Genomic DNA, 20,160 nt, shown 5'->3' with positions numbered 1-20,160 from the left:
ACTTTTAAGGGTCCATATAGCCACAGCTGTTCGATTCCCGCTCGGTCCAGGAACTTTTCGTCCAGGAACTCCCTTGTGCATAGAGTATCTTCGTTCCTTTCAAACGATAAAAATGGTTATTGTCAGAGGAATCACAAAGCTGAAGAAGCAGGCTTCGTCCCAATGTTGGAACGCTACGCCAAGAAGGAAATGAAACTGTCCTAAGCTGCGAAGTGACCAAACAGAAAGCTGTATGGGAATACAACGCCGAGAAGACTATACTGTTTCGTAAGAAAAGCTCACTTCCACTTCACTTGTTACGGCCGTAAAAGTCATCATTTAATTTTTAAATAATGCCGACATAGTTCGCAATAAAAATCAGAACGACCATTTCCATCATCAACCTGGCAGTTCGACAAATGGGAAATTTGTAACATCTGACAATAAAACTCTGTCCTGCCAGCCACCACAATGCGCTTCCGGAAACTTTTCTCGACAACAAGTCAAATCTACCATCACTTCCAGCACACTGTCGACTTGTACTTAAGTGTAATTTTCTATTAACTGGAAATAAACTCCACAAAGTCGTAAATAAATCTTCCCAGTAAGTTTTCCTTTCTTGGATTCATCCTTCCGGTTCCGTTTCTATCCTCCTAAAAGCGGTAGGGTTTCTCCGAATCGTAAAAAGTTGACCACTCCCGAACCATTTTCAACACAGTTTTTACGACTGGAAGTTAGAAACCGGGCGATGGCTGGCAGAAAATCTGTTACCTACAGCACAGCTGACGGGATGAGAGATCTCTACTACACTTCATTCAAGGACTCGCCCCCGACAGGAAAATGGATGGATATCCTTTCATTATTGTCACCCACCCTTTGGATGGTTCTGCTTGAATTTATCGATCCGTTCGAGCTGTGGGACCATGTGATTCTTTCATTGTTATCCAGGGAAGACATCCAATAAAACAGAAGATATTAGGCCGTCAGCCAGCCAATGTCACCTTAATTTAATTTGCCCAAAAACGCAAATTGGGCAAACGGCAGCAGCAGCACTTCTTTCAGTTTGAATCGACAACACGTGTCCACGGTGTGGGGTTGGGTGATGTTTCCTCGGTCAGTTTTGGTCATTGATCCGGAAAAAAAGCAGCCATACAACGCAACGATATATGGGAGGAAAAAAGTTGTCCAAGCGCGCTTTTGTCGGACTTCAGCAATGGGACAACAATGCAGTCGCCGAAAGCAATTATTTACATTGTGGTTGCTTTTGTGCAGGACATGGACAGCCGAATCCGAATCCACCCGCATCATCCCACCATTTGGCAGAGGAAATCTTTTGAGGGAAGGGGGAAGAATACATATGTATGTACCGTAGAGCGGTGTTATCCCGAAGGATGATCTGAATGACACTCTTTCCAATGTCATACTAAAAATATACTTCGACTTAGTGGACCATTCGATTTGCTTGGACATTTTTCGTCGATTTTTTGGACACATTTTTATTGGATACATATTATCACTCATACAACCAGAAATTGCAAAAGAATACACGCAGTGCATCGTATAAAGTAGTATCATTAGTTTCTATCGCATATATGTAGAGCGGAAGGACAATTTTCATCGCAACTGATGTTCATTATTGAACTTATTTCGATGTATGTATCTTGTAAAGTCGTATAAGAATATAAATAAATTTCATTAGATATGACTACATCGTAGTAAACGACATTCTAATGTTTTATTGATATAAACTTAACTTATTCGAATTAGTGTGTATGTGTATGTTTCTCAGCCGTCTGTCAACCGATTTGAGTTCTCTTGGAAGCAAATGAAAGCTACTACATCCTAGTAGAACGCTATTGAATTTTTTTTTCGATTGGACGTTTGGTTACCGAGATATCTCTCGAAGAGTACTTTTGAGTCATACATCTAAAATTTTTAAGATTTTTGACCAAGTGTATCATAATAAATATTTCGGCCATTTGTCAATCGATTTGAGTACTTTTGGCACCAAATGAAAGCTACAGCATCCTAGTAGGGCGCCCAGAAATTTTATTTCGATTGGACATTTGGTTACAGAGATATCTTTCGAAGAGTACTTAGGATTTATTCAACTAAACTTTTTGAGATTTTTGACCAAGTGTATCATAATAAATATCTTAGCCGTCTGTCAACCGATTTTGGTTATCCTGACACCAAATGAAAGCTACAACATTCTAGTAGAACCCTATACAATTTCATTAGGATTGGACATTTGGTTACCGAGATATCTTTCAAAGAGTACTTGGAAGTAATACAGGTTAACTTTTTGAGAGATTTTTGACAAAGGGTACCATCATAAATATCTCAGCCGTCTGTCATCTGATTTGGGTTCTCTTAGCACCAAAGGAAAGCTACAATATCCTTGTATAAGGCCCTGAAATTTTATTTCGATTCGACATTTGATTACTGAGATATCTTACGAAGAGTATTTCAATACATTCTTTTTACCCTTCTTATTACCCTTCTTACACCCATAAGAAGGGTATAAATATCGCTCGAAAAACCGACTTTCGATCCGAGGCCCGGAGGGCCGAGTCTCATATACCAATGAACTCAGCTCGACGAACTGAGCAAATGTCTGTATGTGTGTGTGTGTGTGTATGTGTGTATGTGTGTATGTGTGTATGTGTGTATGTGTGTGTGTGTGTATGTGCGTTACAAAAAAAAAGTCACGCACGTTTCTCAGCCGTCTGTCAACCGATTTGAGTTCTCTTGGAAGCAAATGAAAGCTACTACATCCTAGTAGAACGCTATTGATTTTTTTTTTCGATTGGACGTTTGGTTACCGAGGTATCTCTCGAAGAGTACTTTTGAGTCATACATCTAAACTTTTTAAGATTTTTGACCAAGTGTATCATAATAAATATTTCGGCCGTTTGTCAATCGATTTGAGTACTTTTGGCACCAAATGAAAGCTACAGCATCCTAGTAGGGCGCCCAGAAATTTTATTTCGATTGGACATTTGGTTACAGAGATATCTTTCGAAGAGTACTTAGGATTTATTCAACTAAACTTTTTGAGATTTTTGACCAAGTGTATCATAATAAATATCTTAGCCGTCTGTCAACCGATTTTGGTTATCCTGACACCAAATGAAAGCTACAACATTCTAGTAGAACCCTATACAATTTCATTAGGATTGGACATTTGGTTACCGAGATATCTTTCAAAGAGTACTTGGAAGTAATACAGGTTAACTTTTTGAGAGATTTTTGACAAAGGGTACCATCATAAATATCTCAGCCGTCTGTCATCTGATTTGGGTTCTCTTAGCACCAAAGGAAAGCTACAATATCCTTGTATAAGGCCCTGAAATTTTATTTCGATTCGACATTTGATTACTGAGATATCTTACGAAGAGTATTTCAATACATTCTTTTTACCCTTCTTATTACCCTTCTTACACCCATAAGAAGGGTATAAATATCGCTCGAAAAACCGACTTTCGATCCGAGGCCCGGAGGGCCGAGTCTCATATACCAATGAACTCAGCTCGACGAACTGAGCAAATGTCTGTATGTGTGTGTGTGTGTGTATGTGTGTATGTGTGTATGTGTGTATGTGTGTATGTGTGTGTGTGTGTATGTGCGTTACAAAAAAAAAGTCACGCACGTTTCTCAGCCGTCTGTCAACCGATTTGAGTTCTCTTGGAAGCAAATGAAAGCTACTACATCCTAGTAGAACGCTATTGATTTTTTTTTTTCGATTGGACGTTTGGTTACCGAGGTATCTCTCGAAGAGTACTTTTGAGTCATACATCTAAACTTTTTAAGATTTTTGACCAAGTGTATCATAATAAATATTTCGGCCGTTTGTCAATCGATTTGAGTTTTTTTGGCACAGAATGAAAGCTACAGCATCCTAGTAGGTCGCCCAGAAATTTTATTTCGATTGGATATTTGGTTACAGAGATATCTTTCGAAGAGTACTTAGTATTTATACAACTAATCTTTTTGAGATTTTTGACCAAGTGTATCATAATAAATATCTTAGCCGTCTGTCAACCGATTTTGGTTATCTTGACACCAAATGAAAGCTACAACATTCTAGTAGAACCCTATACAATTTCATTAGGATTGGACATTTGGTTACCGAGATATCTTTCAAAGAGTACTTGGTAGTAATACAGGTTAACTTTTTGAGAGATTTTTGACCAAGGTTACCATAATAAATATCTCAGCCGTCTGTCATCTGATTTGGGTTCTCTAAGCACCAAATGGGAGCTACAATATCCTTGTATAAGGCCCTGAAATTTTATTTCGATTCGACATTTGATTACTGAGATATCTTACGAAGAGTATTTTAATAAATTCTTTTTACCCTTCTTACACCCATAAGAAGGGTATAAATATCGCTCGAAAAACCGACTTTCGATCCGAGGCCCGGAGGGCCGAGTCTCATATACAAATGAACTCAGCTCGACGAACTGAGCAAATGTCTGTATGTGTGTATGTGTGTATGTGTGTGTGTGTGTATGTGCGTTACAAAAAAAAGTCACGCACGTTTCTAAGCCGTCTGTCAACCGATTTGAGTTCTCTTGGAAGCAAATGAAAGCTACTACATCCTAGTAGAACGCTATTGAATTTTTTTTCGATTGGACGTTTGGTTATCGAGATATCTCTCGAAGAGTACTTATGAGTCATACATCTAAACTTTTTAAGATTTTTGACCAAGTGTATCATAATAAATATTTCGGCCATTTGTCAATCGATTTGGGTTCTCTTGGCACCAAATGAAAGCTACAGCATCCTAGTAGATCGCCCAGACATTTTATTTCGATTGGACATTTGGTTACCGAGATATCTTTCGAAGAGTACTTAGGAGTTATACAACTAAACTTTTTGAGATTTTTAACAAAGTGTATCATACTAAATATCTCAGCCGTGTGTCAATCGATTTGGGTTCTCTTGGAAGGAAAAAAAATACGTTAGAGCGGAAATTTTTTCGACTTTCCATACAAAGCTGATGATTTGAAATCGATTTTTGTTCTATTTTTAAGCAAAGTCGCTCACTTCACTTAAATTTCGAAATCAGCGCTAAATTATGCTTCAAAAATTTTGGTCGTTGACAGAAGTTAACGACTTTCGTTTTATTTTGTAAACTAGTGTTATTAAACAGACCTAGTGTTAATAACAGACTAGTGTTGATAAACACGACAGCACTGTGACACTTCGAAGGTGGATTTCGCTGCTGCAAATTGCAGTAAAAGCTGATCGATTATTGAAATAAATTGTTTTTTTTTTGGTCGGCTAATTGTAAACAAACAGTTGTACTTATAGAGGTTCGACTGGGAAGTTGACTTATTTCTTCGATCAGCTGTTAGCTCTGGCAGTGTTGGCAAGTGTCGTGGATCCTCCTGGTGTAGACCTCCCATTTTGTACCACCCACCCACTACCTTCGAGGGTGCTGGCAGTAAATGAGACTTGTGCAGTGCAAATTCAAAACAAGACAATCAACCGTGAGATGTACACGGGATTAGACAAAATTGATTAATTTCGAGCCCTGAAGAAGATCCCAACATCTGGATCGAAACGTTGGCGATGAGATAAGAAAATCAACGCTTTTCTTTGACTGAAAGCCGAAATCCCCGAGAAACAAACAGTTGTAAATACACAGGATCATCTATTTCAATTTCAAAGCTTTTGAAGAATTTGACCGACTTGTTGATTTTTTTTGACCATCCTATGTACCAAAGTGTCACGTAGAATCATACTAAATATCTCAGCCGTGTGTCAATCGATTTGGGTTCTCTTGGCACCAAATGAAAGCTACAACATCCTAGTAGATTGCTCAGAAATTTTATTAGGATTGGACATTTGGTTACAGAGATATCTTTGGAAGTGTACTTAGGATTTATTCAACTAAACTTTTTGAGATTTTTGACCAAGTGTATCATAATAAATATCTCAACCGTCTGTCAACCGATTTGGGTTCTCCTGGCACCAAATGAAAGCTATAACATCCTAGTAGAACCTGTAGGACAAACAGAGTCACGACGGACAGATTCGGGCAGCGGAATCACCAGGAAGATCACTACCGGCGGGGACAGAACTATTACCCGGGGTACTTTCGGAGACCGCGTAAATCAGTGGCAAACGGAGCGATACAATTATACTCTATATTCACGGACGTTTTACAGTGGACTGGGGAACAATATATTGATACAAATTTCTCTCCTCTCTCATGGCCGCCCATAGACATGGGAACAGATGTCGTACTGCCGACAGAACCCTATACAATTTTATTAGGAGTGGACATTTGGTTTTCGAGATATCTTTCAAACTTGGGAGTAATACAGGTTAACCTTTTGAGAGATTTTCGACCAAGTGTATCATAATAAATATCTCAGCCGTCTGTCAACCGATTTGGGTTCTCTTAGCACCAAATGATAGCTACAGTATCCTTGTAAAAGGCTCTGAAATTTTATTTGGATTGGACATTTGATTACTAAGATATCTTTCGAAGAGTTTTTCAATAAATTCCTTTTTTTATTATTATATTCGTTTGTTAACTTGCATGAGCTTTTGACCAGTCAATGGGAAATTATTGTTCAATCAATAATGCTGACCTCATATAAAGTGTATACTAGCAGGTTATTGTTTTCAATAAAATTATAAATAACAAAATACAAATAGACAGGAATTCTATGAAAACTAACAATATGTTAAATGAAAGCTTTGAATTTATGTATTGTGGGAAAAATGCGAGAACTGGACTGCCAAAATAACTAGCTAATTCCAAAACTGATTAGCATAGTAGATACATCATTTTTGTCCTTTTTACATCACAACCATGAATACCAAGTACTTTGCAGCTAATTTATTCGACTGAATTAAGAGATATTAGACACAGTGTATGTCGCTGATTTGCTTATCCATTTGTTAATCGATTCAAGACCTTTTCTGCCCCTATTCGCATAACAGTCCCATGTTTGCTGGGTTTCCTATTCACATGGGACTGTTGTGCGAATCGAGGCAGTTTTGGCAGTTAACAAAAGATACAATATTCCAGAATATGTAAACTATTTTTTTTTAATTTCATTCAAGATTCTAGAAGGTGTCTGGCATTTCTGGTAGTTTAGTCCATGGTCCATGATGCTATTTTGGAAACCAATCCACTAGATGCCAAATCCACAATATTTTCTAGAACTTTTGGTCCATCACACAAAATAAATATGTTAAATACAAATAATACAACAATAGTTTTAATAAGTGTAAGAAGGGTTCTGTTCACCATAGGTGGATTAAATCGGGTTTTTTTTAATATTATCAAGTCTCACAAGATGCTGTATAACGTCGCAATAGTGCACACCGTAAATCGCATAAGGTATTGTTTCATGTCTTATTGCGTTATTATTGTCCCACCAATGTGTGATTTCACTTCTATACGCATAAGGCACTTTTGCTGCATCTTATGCGATTTAACTTTACCGCATAAAATTACGTATAACACGCTTGTAAACGTCATTATACGTGCAAACTGGTTGTCTGTGTAATATATTCGATTCCTGGAAAACACTGAACATGTTTTATATTATTTCTGTATTTTAATTCAACTTTTCATTAATACAGTACTGCCTCGTTGGATAAACACACGACTCATGCTGTAAAAATATTAAATTTGCTATTTTACCTTTTTTGCTACTCAATTTTTTTGGCTTGATCACACTTTGATAATCAGAATCAATTGCTGAACCTGTGTTAAGTTTTTTATAAACTAAGGAAACTTTGATGGTTTTGGATTTTATGTTCAAACACAATCCCCCTAAAACGAAACGGTTGGTACGGTTGTCCCTGTTTCTTCCTTCATTCAATTCAAAAAGGTTTATGCTGCAAATATTAACGCTGACAAGAAAATATCAGAAAAAAATGATATTTCCAGGATGCTTTTCAATACTGGCTGTGCAAGCACTAGAATAGAACTAAGGAAACTTTGATGGTTTTGAATCTGAAATGTTCCTGTTTGTCACTTTCAACTATGGATTTTCATTTACATTCCATTTACATTAATATATTCGATTCCTGGAAAACACTGAACATGTTTTATATTATTTCTGTATTTTAATTCAACTTTTCATTAATACAGTACTGCCTCGTTGGATAAACACACGACTCATGCTGTAAAAATATTAAATTTGCTATTTTACCTTTTTTGCTACTCAATTTTTTTGGCTTGATCACACTTTGATTATCAGAATCAATTGCTGAACCTGTGGTAAGTTTTTTATAAACTAAGGAAACTTTGATGGTTTTGGATTTTATGTTCAAACACAATCCCCCTAAAACGAAACGGTTGGTACGGTTGTCCCTGTTTCTTCCTTCATTCAATTCAAAAAGGTTTATGCTGCAAATATTAACGCTGACAAGAAAATATCAGAAAAAAAATGATATTTCCAGGATGCTTTTCAATACTGGCTGTGCAAGCACTAGAATAGAACTAAGGAAACTTTGATGGTTTTGAATCTGAAATGTTCCTGTTTGTCACTTTCAACTATGGATTTTCATTTACATTCCTTTTATGTATCTGAAATATTTCTTATTTGACCAACGCTTATAATTTCCAACGATCTGTTGAAAATCTACATGTCATGATAAAAAATCTGGCTAAATCGAAAAATTCTTCCAAAACATCCAATTCTCGCTGAAATTGAAAAATCGAGCACTTGAAGAAATAGGGTCTGGGACCATTTGGGCAGGAGCACCTATTTTCGGCACTTGCTGCTATAACTCAGTCAATTTTAAACCGATTGACTTTATTTTTGAGACACGATCAGCTACGCACAGTATCTAGCCATGTGCAAAAATTCAAGACAATCGGTTTGAAGTTGACTGAGTTATAGCAGCAAGTGCCCAAAATAGGTGCTCCTGCCCAAATGGTCCCAGACCCTACTTACATTGATTCATTCAAAGATTTTCTCGATAACTTTTCCAGGGATTCTATTTGTGATTTTTTTAATTTGATCTGTTTGAAAGTTCACACAAGACAAATTCCAACCATTCTTCCAATTTAGATTTTCTTTTTCCCTAGCGATATACAAGGATTGCTTTAAGAGTTCATTCGAAGATGGCTTCAGCAATTCCAACGGAGTTTCTTCAAAACCTACATTGTCCCAAACCTTTATTTTTGAATAGATAGTTTATTATTAACTCCAGTTTATCTTCTAGACCAGTTTAGTTTCTTAAAAGATCAAATAATAAAAATATGAAAATAGTGTGGACTATGACGAGTGGTCTTACAGAGGACCGAACATTGACTCGGACAATTATCTTGTAGCCGCAAGAAAATCGGACACGATCATCCAGCGTCACGAGTTCAAGAAACTACAGATCCATGCGCTTCAATATCCAACGCTTTTCAATCGAGTAAGCTGCTGCATAATACCATTGAAAGCTAGACGAGAGGATAGGAGAGACCGAGGGGTCTGACGATATCAAATGTTTATTCATTAAATGGTGGCAACAACATCGCAACAGGTGATAGCCATTGCAAAGTGACACCAACGCAATAATGGTTGGTTTTACGAGTAGTGTCAATGTGTGCCAAACGAAAAGAATGCCGCCAGAAGCCAAATGTTAGTGGCCGGTGCCTGGCACAACAGGAAGCGGTACAGGGTTACAAAAGCAGAAGAGAAACGAATCCACCGCAGCAAGAAAGGGCAGCACAAAGAGAGTGCAATTGCTGAAGCTCAAAAAAGCATGGATAGGAATAATATGCGAAGATTTTTATGCAACTGTGATGGTGCACGGCACGAGATTGCGCCAGTGCTCGTCATGTACAATGACCAGGAAGGAAACTTGCTGACAGACAAAATAGTCAGTGCAGTCAGGTGGATGGAGCACTTTGAAAATTTGTTCAATGGTAACAATGAAGGAGCACCCAGGAACAGGATTAAAATATTTGATGTCGGTCAAGCAGTGCAACTACCTACACTTGCTCTTAAGGAGATAAAAAACAGCAATTCAGTTAGGAAGGACAAGATCCCGGCCGAGCTTCTTGAGTGCAGAAGCAGGCAGCTACATCGATCAATCCACCAAATTCTTATAAAGATATGGGAGGATGAAGAATTGACCACCAGCTGTTTGAATGGCCTTATGCCCAATCTACAACGATGAGCAGGGTATAGACTTCTTTTTTTTTCTTTATGGCTCAACGTTCGCATTGGAACTTGGCCTGCCTCTCTTCAACTTAGTGTTCTTAGAGACATTCCACTTTCTTTGCCTGCCATTGCATGATACACTATGCCCAGGTAATCGAAAAAAAATTCTCGACCAGAACGGGAATCGAACCCGCCGTTTCCGGATTTGCGATCGATAGCCTTAACCACTAGACTAACTAGTTCCGTTGGGTATACCCGAGCTTTTTGCTGAAAGATTCGATTACCCTCGTTTCTCCGTCTTGCTTCAGCACTAAAGCAGCTCCGACAGCATTCTTAGAGGGATCTGACTCTATGGCAAATGGCTTTGCGAAGTCCGGTTCGGCCAGAATCCGGGCCGAGATTAGCAATGATTTCAGCTCGTTGAACGCTGCTTTCGCTTCTTCCAACCAGGTAACTTGTTATTGTCCATCTTCAGGAGATTCGTGATTGGAGCCGTCTCTTTGGAGAAACTTCTGGTAGAACCCAGGCAGGCCCATCAGCCTTAGAAAGTTCTGAGTTCTAGGCTGATTAAGGATGAGTGTAGTCCAGAATTGGTCCAATCTTAGAACGGCCGATGGGCACTCTGCTCTTGGTCAACAAGAACCCTAAGTACATCACCTAGTTCCCTAAAAATATCTAAATTTCTCCAACGATATGGACAGTTTGATATGGCTCATTCGTTCTGCAACTATCTCGAGCAGTTGAAAATGTTCCTCCAAAGTTCCCGTCAAAATCACGATGTCATCTTCTAAATAAACAAGGATGGAGGGTTGAAGGTCAAATCCGTTGACTTGTTCATGAGATGATACATCGGTAAAGCTGCGTTGGTCAGTTCGATCGGGCAGACCTTGAAGCGAAAGAAACTTTGGGACGTCTGGAATGCGGTACGTTTCCTGCGTTCCTACGTTTACGGGATTTTAAAATAGACAGTCTTCAAATCTATTATTGCGTGACCCAGTCTTTGAAAGATGTCCTACATGGTCTGCGTAGGATATGCGTCCTTTACGGTCATCGGTGGGTTTGACTCAAAGCTGGGATAAACGTACGGTCCTGCTACGAAATTCCGAGTGTCGATTTTTTCGAAATCGTTCGCAAATACTTATTTTCGTTTGACTAAGTATTTTAATAATATGGAACGAGCTCACCGATAAACATCCATTCAAGTGGACAATGAGCAGGGTACGGAGAATATGGCACTGCAAGTGAAAAATAGGCAACAAAGAAGGCACGGCAACAACGCTTTGTTTTTTCGTTAGCAGATAATGACAAAGATCGCTCCCGAGTTTATTCGCAACAAAAACGGTAGGAATATTTGTCTCGTTCTGTTCACATCGTGATTTTTGCATTGTTATACCACTGAAACTCGACTCTATGCTTTGCAAGAGTCTTAATTCGTCCAAATGCTTATGCTAGTGCTTATGAATTCGATGATGTGAGTCGAAAATTTCTAAAAGAAAAGCCGAAATATCGGCACACGCACGGCAAGCAATTTTTGTTTTATTGCACTCATCGCCTGACATGCGTTTGTTGCGGGGCGCCCATGTTACGCCTATGCACCGCTTGAGACAAAGCGTTTGTTTTTCGGCGTGATCCGTTTTTCGTACCCTGACAATGAGTATATTCTCCTTTCTTTGCTACTGATTGGCATCGCTCCAGAAGCACGTCGTCCGCCATTCCAGAGCGGTATTCTGGGATTTCATTTGGTATTACAAAGTTCAAAGGGGGGAGTGGTCGGAAGCGATTTCCGGGGTTTAAGGATGCTTTCAAGGAGGTTTAAAGAATGATTTGTAGAAGGCTTTGAAGGCGTTTGAAGTCGTTGCAGGAGTTTTGGGGATATTGTAGGGTTCTTACAATAAAGTTTCTTTAGGTATTAAGAGAGGTTTCAAGGCATTTCAAGGTTTTTCAGGGGGCTCGCTTGGCGGGAGTTAATTATTTGACGAAAGAGTAAACAATGTGCGCAGAAGATTCGGTTCTCTTGTCGGGAGTTGGTTAGTCCGCGCAAAAACTTTACAGTGTACGCGAAAACTACGGCAGGTTGCTTGCCGGGAGTTTTTTATTTGGCGCTGTTAACAGTAAGTGACCAGTTAGCATTCGTTTTGGGACATCTGTCGTCATTTTGCGTTTGTGTACTGAGGGATTCTACGGAATTTTGCGGTGGAATTCGGATGGGTTTTGCGGGCTTCACGGACTCTGCTTTCGTGAATTCTTTCGAATTTTTCCGGTTCATGACGTTTGGTCGAATGCCATTTGGCCGAATGCCGTTAGGCCGAACACCATTTGGCCGAACGCCGTTTTACCGAAAATGAATGATGAGCTCAAGTGAACTTGTTCACTGTTCCCCACGTTAGTATAACTCGAAAGAAAAGCCTATGTTTCGAAGGCGGATAAATATCTGATAAAATAATGGTAGTTTCAGCGCCAACAGATCTCTGAATGGTAAAGCTAGAAAGAATAGCTTATGATTAAAAGAAGGAAATATTTCTGATGATAATATTGGGAGCTAGCATGTCAAAAAGTTCTTCTAAATTTCTTTGATTTTAATTCTGCCAAACGGCATTCGGTCAAATGACCCATTCGCCCAGAAGGCATTCGGCCAAACGACATTCCCCGGACATGGCCGGACACCAGTGGAGTTAACATTCGTTATGGTTTGGCATTCTAAACCTACTGGTTGCCGACAACAAAGGCAAACACAGAAAACCAACTGAAAAGGACTTTTTGGTGAGTCCTTGTTGTTAACTTTTATGTTGGAACATGACATATACTTGGGGAATTTGAAGGAAACTAAAAGAACTGGTTTCCGGACAAATGTACGTGGGGTGCCCAGGGTTTTGTCACGAGAAAACAACCAACAAGGTCTCCGGTGAATTTAGCTTACTCTACTACAACAAACTAGGTAGATCATTCCCTTCAGGTATGACCCTGCATGTCATAGGAGTCCTAATCCATGTATGTCCATAATCCTTGTGCTGATGCTGGGTACAATATCATCATCATTATCATTTCAAGGCGTTTAGGAGTTTCATGGAGCGTTTGTACAGGGGATGGCCAAAATGTTTGGGATAGGCAACTTTTTTTCTCTCACAAAAAAAATCAACATGCTGTAACTTTTCATAGAGTGCATCAAAAAATATCAAATTTTGACTGTTTGTCAACCTATTATATGTGCATCGTTGGTACAAATTTGGGCTCGATTGATTAATTTTTCGCGAAATTAGAACCGTTCGGGTAAAACACTATTATTTAGACAACTAATTTTTGAACTGTCATATCTCGGAAACCAGTGAACCAACTTAAATGTTACCACAAGGTAACAAAAAAATTAATACAATTTCCGAATATTAGAATTTTTTAATGTTTTTCCTTTGTGCGGCTCCAACTTTACTAATTCTTGTTCTTAACACGTAGTTTTTTCACTTTTCCAACAAAATTTCAAGAATAATCATACAACTCCGACCAATGTTACCCCGTTCCTCGGTCGGTACATCAACCAACCGAAAGAAAGACGTGGGTTTATTTTCATATTTGGTCGCTTCCCATGCTTTTCCATGCTGCTGAAAAAGCTCGAAGAAGATACTTGAATGGACCACCAACCGCCCACCATCGCCCATGTACCCCTGATGTATCATGTCACCGGAATCGAGGATTGTCCGCTGCCGAGAGCGAGAACAGTTTTTCCTCGTCGCCACCATCGTCCAATCAAGTAAAGTGCGGTGGATTTACGTACGGCTTCCGCCTCCTTCGCTTTTTTTTCTTCGATTTGCAAGCATGAATTTTTTAGCGATGTCTTTATTAATGTGGGCGAAAAAGTGGGGGCAGCGTGGAAACTGAGCATCGAGAAGCTTGTACGTGTGGGATACTTTTGTGGGTTTGAGTGATACTTGGATTTGGGAATTGTTAAAAATAAACTCCTTGTTTAGGATTGAGGCGGTAAATAAATATTTAGATTGATTCTCACACTTGGGGTATTTCAGAATCCAATTGGTGTAGATTTGGAATTTAAAACGACGTGTAAGAAAAGCATACTCGGTTCGAATGACGAATATTGTTTCAAGATGTTATTATTTTAATTTATTCACTGCCAAATCTTCAGTCAACCTGAAGAATATGAACATGAATGGCACTTTTTCTAAAGCACTTGAACAAACAAATTAAAAAATTGTAGAGTACAATACCGATGAACTTTTTAGGGAAATTACAAAACGAATTACTAGATGATTTCTTTGAGAAATTGCTGAAGTTTTACCAAACAAAATGCCGAGGAAATGCCTAAGGAATCACCGGAAATGTTAACAAAAAAAGTCCTAGATAGTTACGCTAAGAAATTGTTGAAAAAAAGTTAAGGAGGAATTACCGATGGAAATCGTTGAGCAATTGCTGACGGAAATTTTGAAATATTTTCTAAGAAATTTCCAGAAAAAAAGTCTTCTGGAACTGACATTAAAATTATTAGACAAATTGCCGAGGGCATTCCTACAGTGATTATTGAAAGGATTTCCTGGAGTGGTCGAAGAATTTACTGGAATAATTTCTTAAGGGATTCGTGGTGGACTTACCCAAGGTTTTTTAGGGAAATTCCGAAGGAATTTCTTGAAAAAATTGTGAAACAAATCTTGGAAGCAGTGTTGAGAGGACTATAATGTAGAAATTGTTGAGGAATGGTTATAAACGAAAGTTCTGCGATTATTCCTGAAGAAATTTCTAGACAAATTTATTTTTTTGAGGAATTTTTAGAGAAACTTCACAAGAAATCCATTTTTTTAGAATTCCCAAAAAAATACAGAAAGGAATCATAGAAGAACTACCGAAGCAATTCTAGGAAGAATTGCTACAGGAATTCCTGAAGGAATTTCCGCAGTAATTCCGAAGAACTTCCGGAAATATTCTTGAAGGAGTTCCTGGGAAAATTTCCAGATATAATTTTGCAGGGTTCCCTTGAGAAATACTCGAAGGATCTCCTGAAGCATATCATCTTACAAAAAGAAGGATTTCATCACACAAAAGTTTAGAGTAATTCATTGCATTTTTATAAATACCCTCCCCACTATTTGTCCAACCAACTTACCTTAAATCTTTTGTCCTGTAACACCTTCTTGATTGCGACTAGCTCGCCCGTATCACAGAGCGTCGCCTGGAAGACGACGCCGAAGCTTCCATTGCCGATCACCTTGGTATCTGTGTATGATACTTCCTGTGGTCTGTCTGGTCCCTGGCCGGCTGTTGCCACAACCGTTGTCACTTTTGAACCATCTTTACCTGTTGGAGAGGGATTGAGAAAGAAGAGAGAGGGTGTTATTTAATAAAGGGGTTCACGATTTATTCGATTACAAGTTTGTGGGTGGTGTCGTTATCGTTCGGCATCATCGGCCGATGCCGCGCGGATATCGATCGGAAACATTGGAGAAAGGTTTGTATGTAGAATGAAATTCGTGTGGCTAAAAATACATACGACAATGAAGCATTTTTTTTGACTTACAGAAGTCATAGTCGTGACACCAGAGATTGAAATGTCTGTGGAAGAAAGTAGAGATATGTAACACTCTCTACACAAAAATCCCAGCCAACCTCATTAAAGGGATTACGTGGAGCTTCCGTTTCGGTGCGTATACGAATCTACGTGAAGTGGATTCTTTGCTCACCCCCGCCTTCAAGAGGAAACGAAACGACGACTTGACAATAGAATAATGCAACTCACGGTTTGCGTGCTTTAGCTCAAATCCTCACCAGGAACACGATGAAACGTTACACAGCGGGACTTTCGAAAGTAAAAAGTTGTAATTGGAATCAATAATTTAGATTTAGACCACAAAATATCATGACGCTTAGTCATTATATCAAGACGCGATTCTAAGGAATGAAACCGTAGCGCTGAGTCATGAAATCATGACTCTGATTTCTGTCATCATGACTCAGCGTTAAAAGCAATATTCTATATAAATCTGAAATTTTCAATTCTAGTACAAATCAGAAGCAGTAATCAGTAGCAGTAGTATTAGACCATCAAGCCCGTTCGTTCTAATTTGTGTGTGTGTGTGTGTGTGTGTGTGTGTGTGTGTGTGTGTGTGTGTGTGTGTGTGTGTGTGTGTGTGTGTGTGTGTGTGTGTGTGTGTGTGTGTGTGTGTGTGTGTGTGTGTGTGTGTGTGTGTGTGTGTGTGTCAAAAATCCATTGATAACATTTTCCTTCAAAATATCCCACAGTTCTCTAGTTGGATGATGGCGTCAAGAAATGGCACCATCATTGAAGCGCAAACCATTGAAGTTGGTACTTTTTGCCTTTTCGGCTCTTCGAAGATAACCTCGAAAGCCGACCGGCGCGCAGCGGAGCGGCTTCCAGCAAGCTTGGGTCCGAGACCAAATACAATATTCATAAAATTGGGTGAATCCCAAATGCTCCCTGGGCTGTTTAGCGTATATTTCACCACGTGATACCTACCGACGACGACCCACGGTTCAGTAGGTGGTACGTTTTTGTTACTTCTTGGAAGGAAGGAACAAGTTAGTATGATGTGGCGCAGTCAGTCGGTGTCATCGTACCTTCAGTTCGGTAGCCATCTCCGGACGACGTGCATGTAAGACGTCTATCGAAGACCCAAAAATTGAGATTGACGACACACACAGAGTGAGAAAGTAAATTTGGTAGCCATTATCTTGGCGTTTACTACGAGACTAGGGTTTCAGTCGTGTGGGAAACGGGTGCAAACTCGTTTACCTTGATTTGAGTTGAATTTTGCAGCAGAGTAGATGATTAACTTTTACGGAAAGTTCTCGTCGACCAGCTGACAAGTTGATAAAGCAATTTATATGGCTAGTAATCGCTTTCAAATGAAACTCACCTCCCTCCATTAAACTCAGCTAACTACAAGCAATTGACACACCCGTTAGCTCACATTTACGGTTCAATTAATTCAATCAATTAGTCCCCTTCTAGGTGACTCCGGCATCGCGCACTGTCAACGCCCATACCGATCATCTGAGCAAATTGTAGCAAATTATTCCATCGCTGCCAATACACGCGCCGACGACTAGCAGAGAATTGTTGACGATTCTGTCAGACATTAAATATTCGAAGAACCTCCGACAAGTGTCGACCCGGATCTAACCAGTGAACCAGTCAGTACCTACCTACCTACCTGTTGTTTCCCGTTTCAGTTCGAACTTCGAACATTGAACGTACGACGAGAGGGCTTAATATGGATTTGCCACCATCAGAGAATTGGCAAAGGAAATAAAAAATAGCCGAACGACCTTCTCTTTTCTTTGAAAATCCAATTCAGGGAACTACACTACTGGAAATCGATTGATACGGGAATGAAGGTATGAGTAATTAAGAACTGCGCTGGTATCTCGACTTTTGATCGACGGTGAGTTCAAAGTCACGGTCATTGCATTCGCTGCATTCAAGTCCTTGTGTGCCTGATTGATAGTGAATCATTCTCTTGTTGTGACTTTCGGACTCATAAACAAGCAGCGATAAAAAATAACAACTAGGTATTATTCTTGCCCAACAACAGTTAAGTTTTATGGTGGTTTTATAGCCAAAGATTTTATTTTATGGACTGCTGAAACTAGAATGTATTCAGATCGAAAGACTTCAAAAATAGAGTTTATATTTCTGTTGAACTAGTTTGTATATCCAAAGGGATTCTAACCATTGGAACATTTCTGCTAGGGCTGTGCACCATCACCATCTTAACACAAACAAGCCTCGACATCTGCATTTTCAATCTTCCTCCATCAATGCTCTCGATTGTCGATTGTCTCAATGTCACTAACAAACACATTCGCGATGAATGCATGAGAACTCCAACTACGCTCAAACTTTTCAAAACTTGATAGCAGCCCAACCCACTCAGCAGCCCACACCGTCACTCGGACGCAGAAATTATGACACTCACTGCTGGATGATCGTTGTCAATTTTGGCACGAATGAGAGCACACCACAAATGTAGCGCACCATTTCAAAACATGAATGTAAGACGTAAAACAAAAATTCATGCAGTCCGAGCTTCGTGTTTCTTCGTGTGTTTGAAAAAGAAGAGATTACCGGTGCTGTTGAATGTTGCTGAAAATGCCTGGAACGAGGGTTAGTTTGAGTTTTTGTGGCTAGGGTGATTTCTATTTTTATAGTCACCGATTATCATTTGAAAAGAGGGTCACAGTGAGATCCGTTAGGCATCACCCATTCTGAAATTGCACACCAATGAATTTCCGTTACAAATCAGTCAACTTCGTATGAGTTTCAGTATACTGCAAGATACATTTACTCGGTCATATCGGAAAGTGGCCAATTTGAGTTCAGCAGGTTTTATAAAACACACTGTGACGAAGAGAACAAAGCTGTCGAAAATAACTTAAATTCACCTATAATATTTATTGAAAATTCTTTGACATACATCAATTTAAAATTAGATGTTCTGAGTAAAATTATACACCAGCATCCTAATTTGGTGAATTGAATTTAAGCTATTATCGACTGTAATGATTTTTAAAGAAAATTTGTACACATCTGCTCTAATGTCCCATTATTGGAAATTGTTTGCGACCTATAGGAAAACCATTCAAATTCAGTTTCACGATTTTTGGATTTGTTCCGAGTGTCATACAAAGTGTGATCGTAAAGATTAAAGCTTAAAGACTCTTAGAATTATTTATTTTACTTTTCAATATATTGAAGACCAATTCTGACGAGATCCCTGAAACAGAAGGAATTCTCTCTGGTCCCCTTCAAAACTAATAGGGACGGAGAGCTGATGAAAAGATTTTTATCTAAAAAAGAAATATCCCGGCAACGTCCATTGATGAAATTTCAAACATTCTTGAAAAAAGTTGTTGAAATTTCAGACAAAATTGATAAAGAATTATTTGCCTCATTTCATCAAGAATTTCCATGGGATTTTTTTGTTCTGTTTTTATCGAGATTTTATAGAAATTTCTTGTTTAGTACAAGATTTTTTGAAACATATTCTCCCAGAAGGTTATTTGGTTATTTTAAAATGATTTTTCTAGAAATTGCTTTCACCAAATCGATCAGTGTTCTAAATTATATCTCCAAATCTTGTTTTAGACATTTTTCAAGTTATTCACTAATAAGAACTCTAGTTTTTCTTCCACAGAAAGTTCCCCTTGGACTCTGCCAAAAATTATTCTAAAAGTATCGCCTTCCAACTTCTTTTAAAATTGCCTACAGAATGCCGCAATAAACTCGCAATAAGCGTTTCTACGCGATACTCTTTCACAGATTTCTCTAGCAATACTGTGACAGACTATTTTTATTTAGGGAAATTTAAAAAAAAATCTTGTATTCTCCGAAAATCTATCAGAAACTTCTAAGGACATGCTGTCAGAAATTTCACTGACTCGAAATCTGTCAAAAATATGCTATTATTCCCCCTGTTGTACCTTTTCTTGAGATTTTTCCTAAAATTGCGTATAAAGTTCCTGAAAATATATTGTTTCTAAAAGATTTCATTCCTCCAGAAAAAAAGAATCAGACTTTCAAAAGATCAGACAGAATACATAAATGTTCCATTAAGGATTCCGTTACAATTCATCAAGAAACTAGTGTGATTTTATTTGCAAACGTCAAAAACCCCTTTTCTAATTCGGCTTCAAGTTCTCGCTGGGTTTCCGCGCTTCAGAAATAGCGATTATCAATTTCCGGGAATTTCTTCAGATGTTCTAGGTCGCAATTTTCTTTAGATACCGCTTGGATGCCGTTAGAGTTTTTCCGTTATGATGTCTCTAGCAAGACATTCCAGAAGTCTTTCGGGAAATCTTTCAGGAATCTAAAAATTCCATTTTAAAGCACTCAGTTTTCTTTCGGATCCACACAAAACTTTCCTCAAATCTTTTCAACATATTTCCAAAATCAACAGAGAAGAGAAACAAGAAAAGAACTGCAAAAAATACTTCGCGTAATATTTCGAAAAAAGAGGGGGAACTTTCTTCATATCGTTTCAATATATTTCCAAAATAAACAGAGAAAAGCAACAGAATTTTAAATTTT

General features: G+C 38.6%; 1 protein-coding gene across 2 annotated transcripts in view; it reads right to left on the bottom strand.

The window, feature by feature from the left end:
• Nucleotides 1-20,160, bottom strand: part of LOC109415782 (glycogen synthase kinase-3 beta) — a 111,056-nt gene that overhangs the window by 37,260 nt on the left and 53,636 nt on the right. For both annotated transcript variants that reach the window (XM_029872944.2, XM_029872953.2), the window contains exon 3: nt 15,220-15,410. In XM_029872944.2, the coding sequence (XP_029728804.2) occupies nt 15,220-15,410 (191 nt within the window). The remainder of the gene's footprint in view (nt 1-15,219; nt 15,411-20,160) is intronic.

The sequence above is a fragment of the Aedes albopictus genome, chromosome 3, assembly GCF_035046485.1.
Source record: "Aedes albopictus strain Foshan chromosome 3, AalbF5, whole genome shotgun sequence".
NCBI lineage: Eukaryota > Metazoa > Arthropoda > Insecta > Diptera > Culicidae > Aedes > Aedes albopictus.
This window is presented reverse-complemented; position numbering and strand designations above follow the sequence as displayed.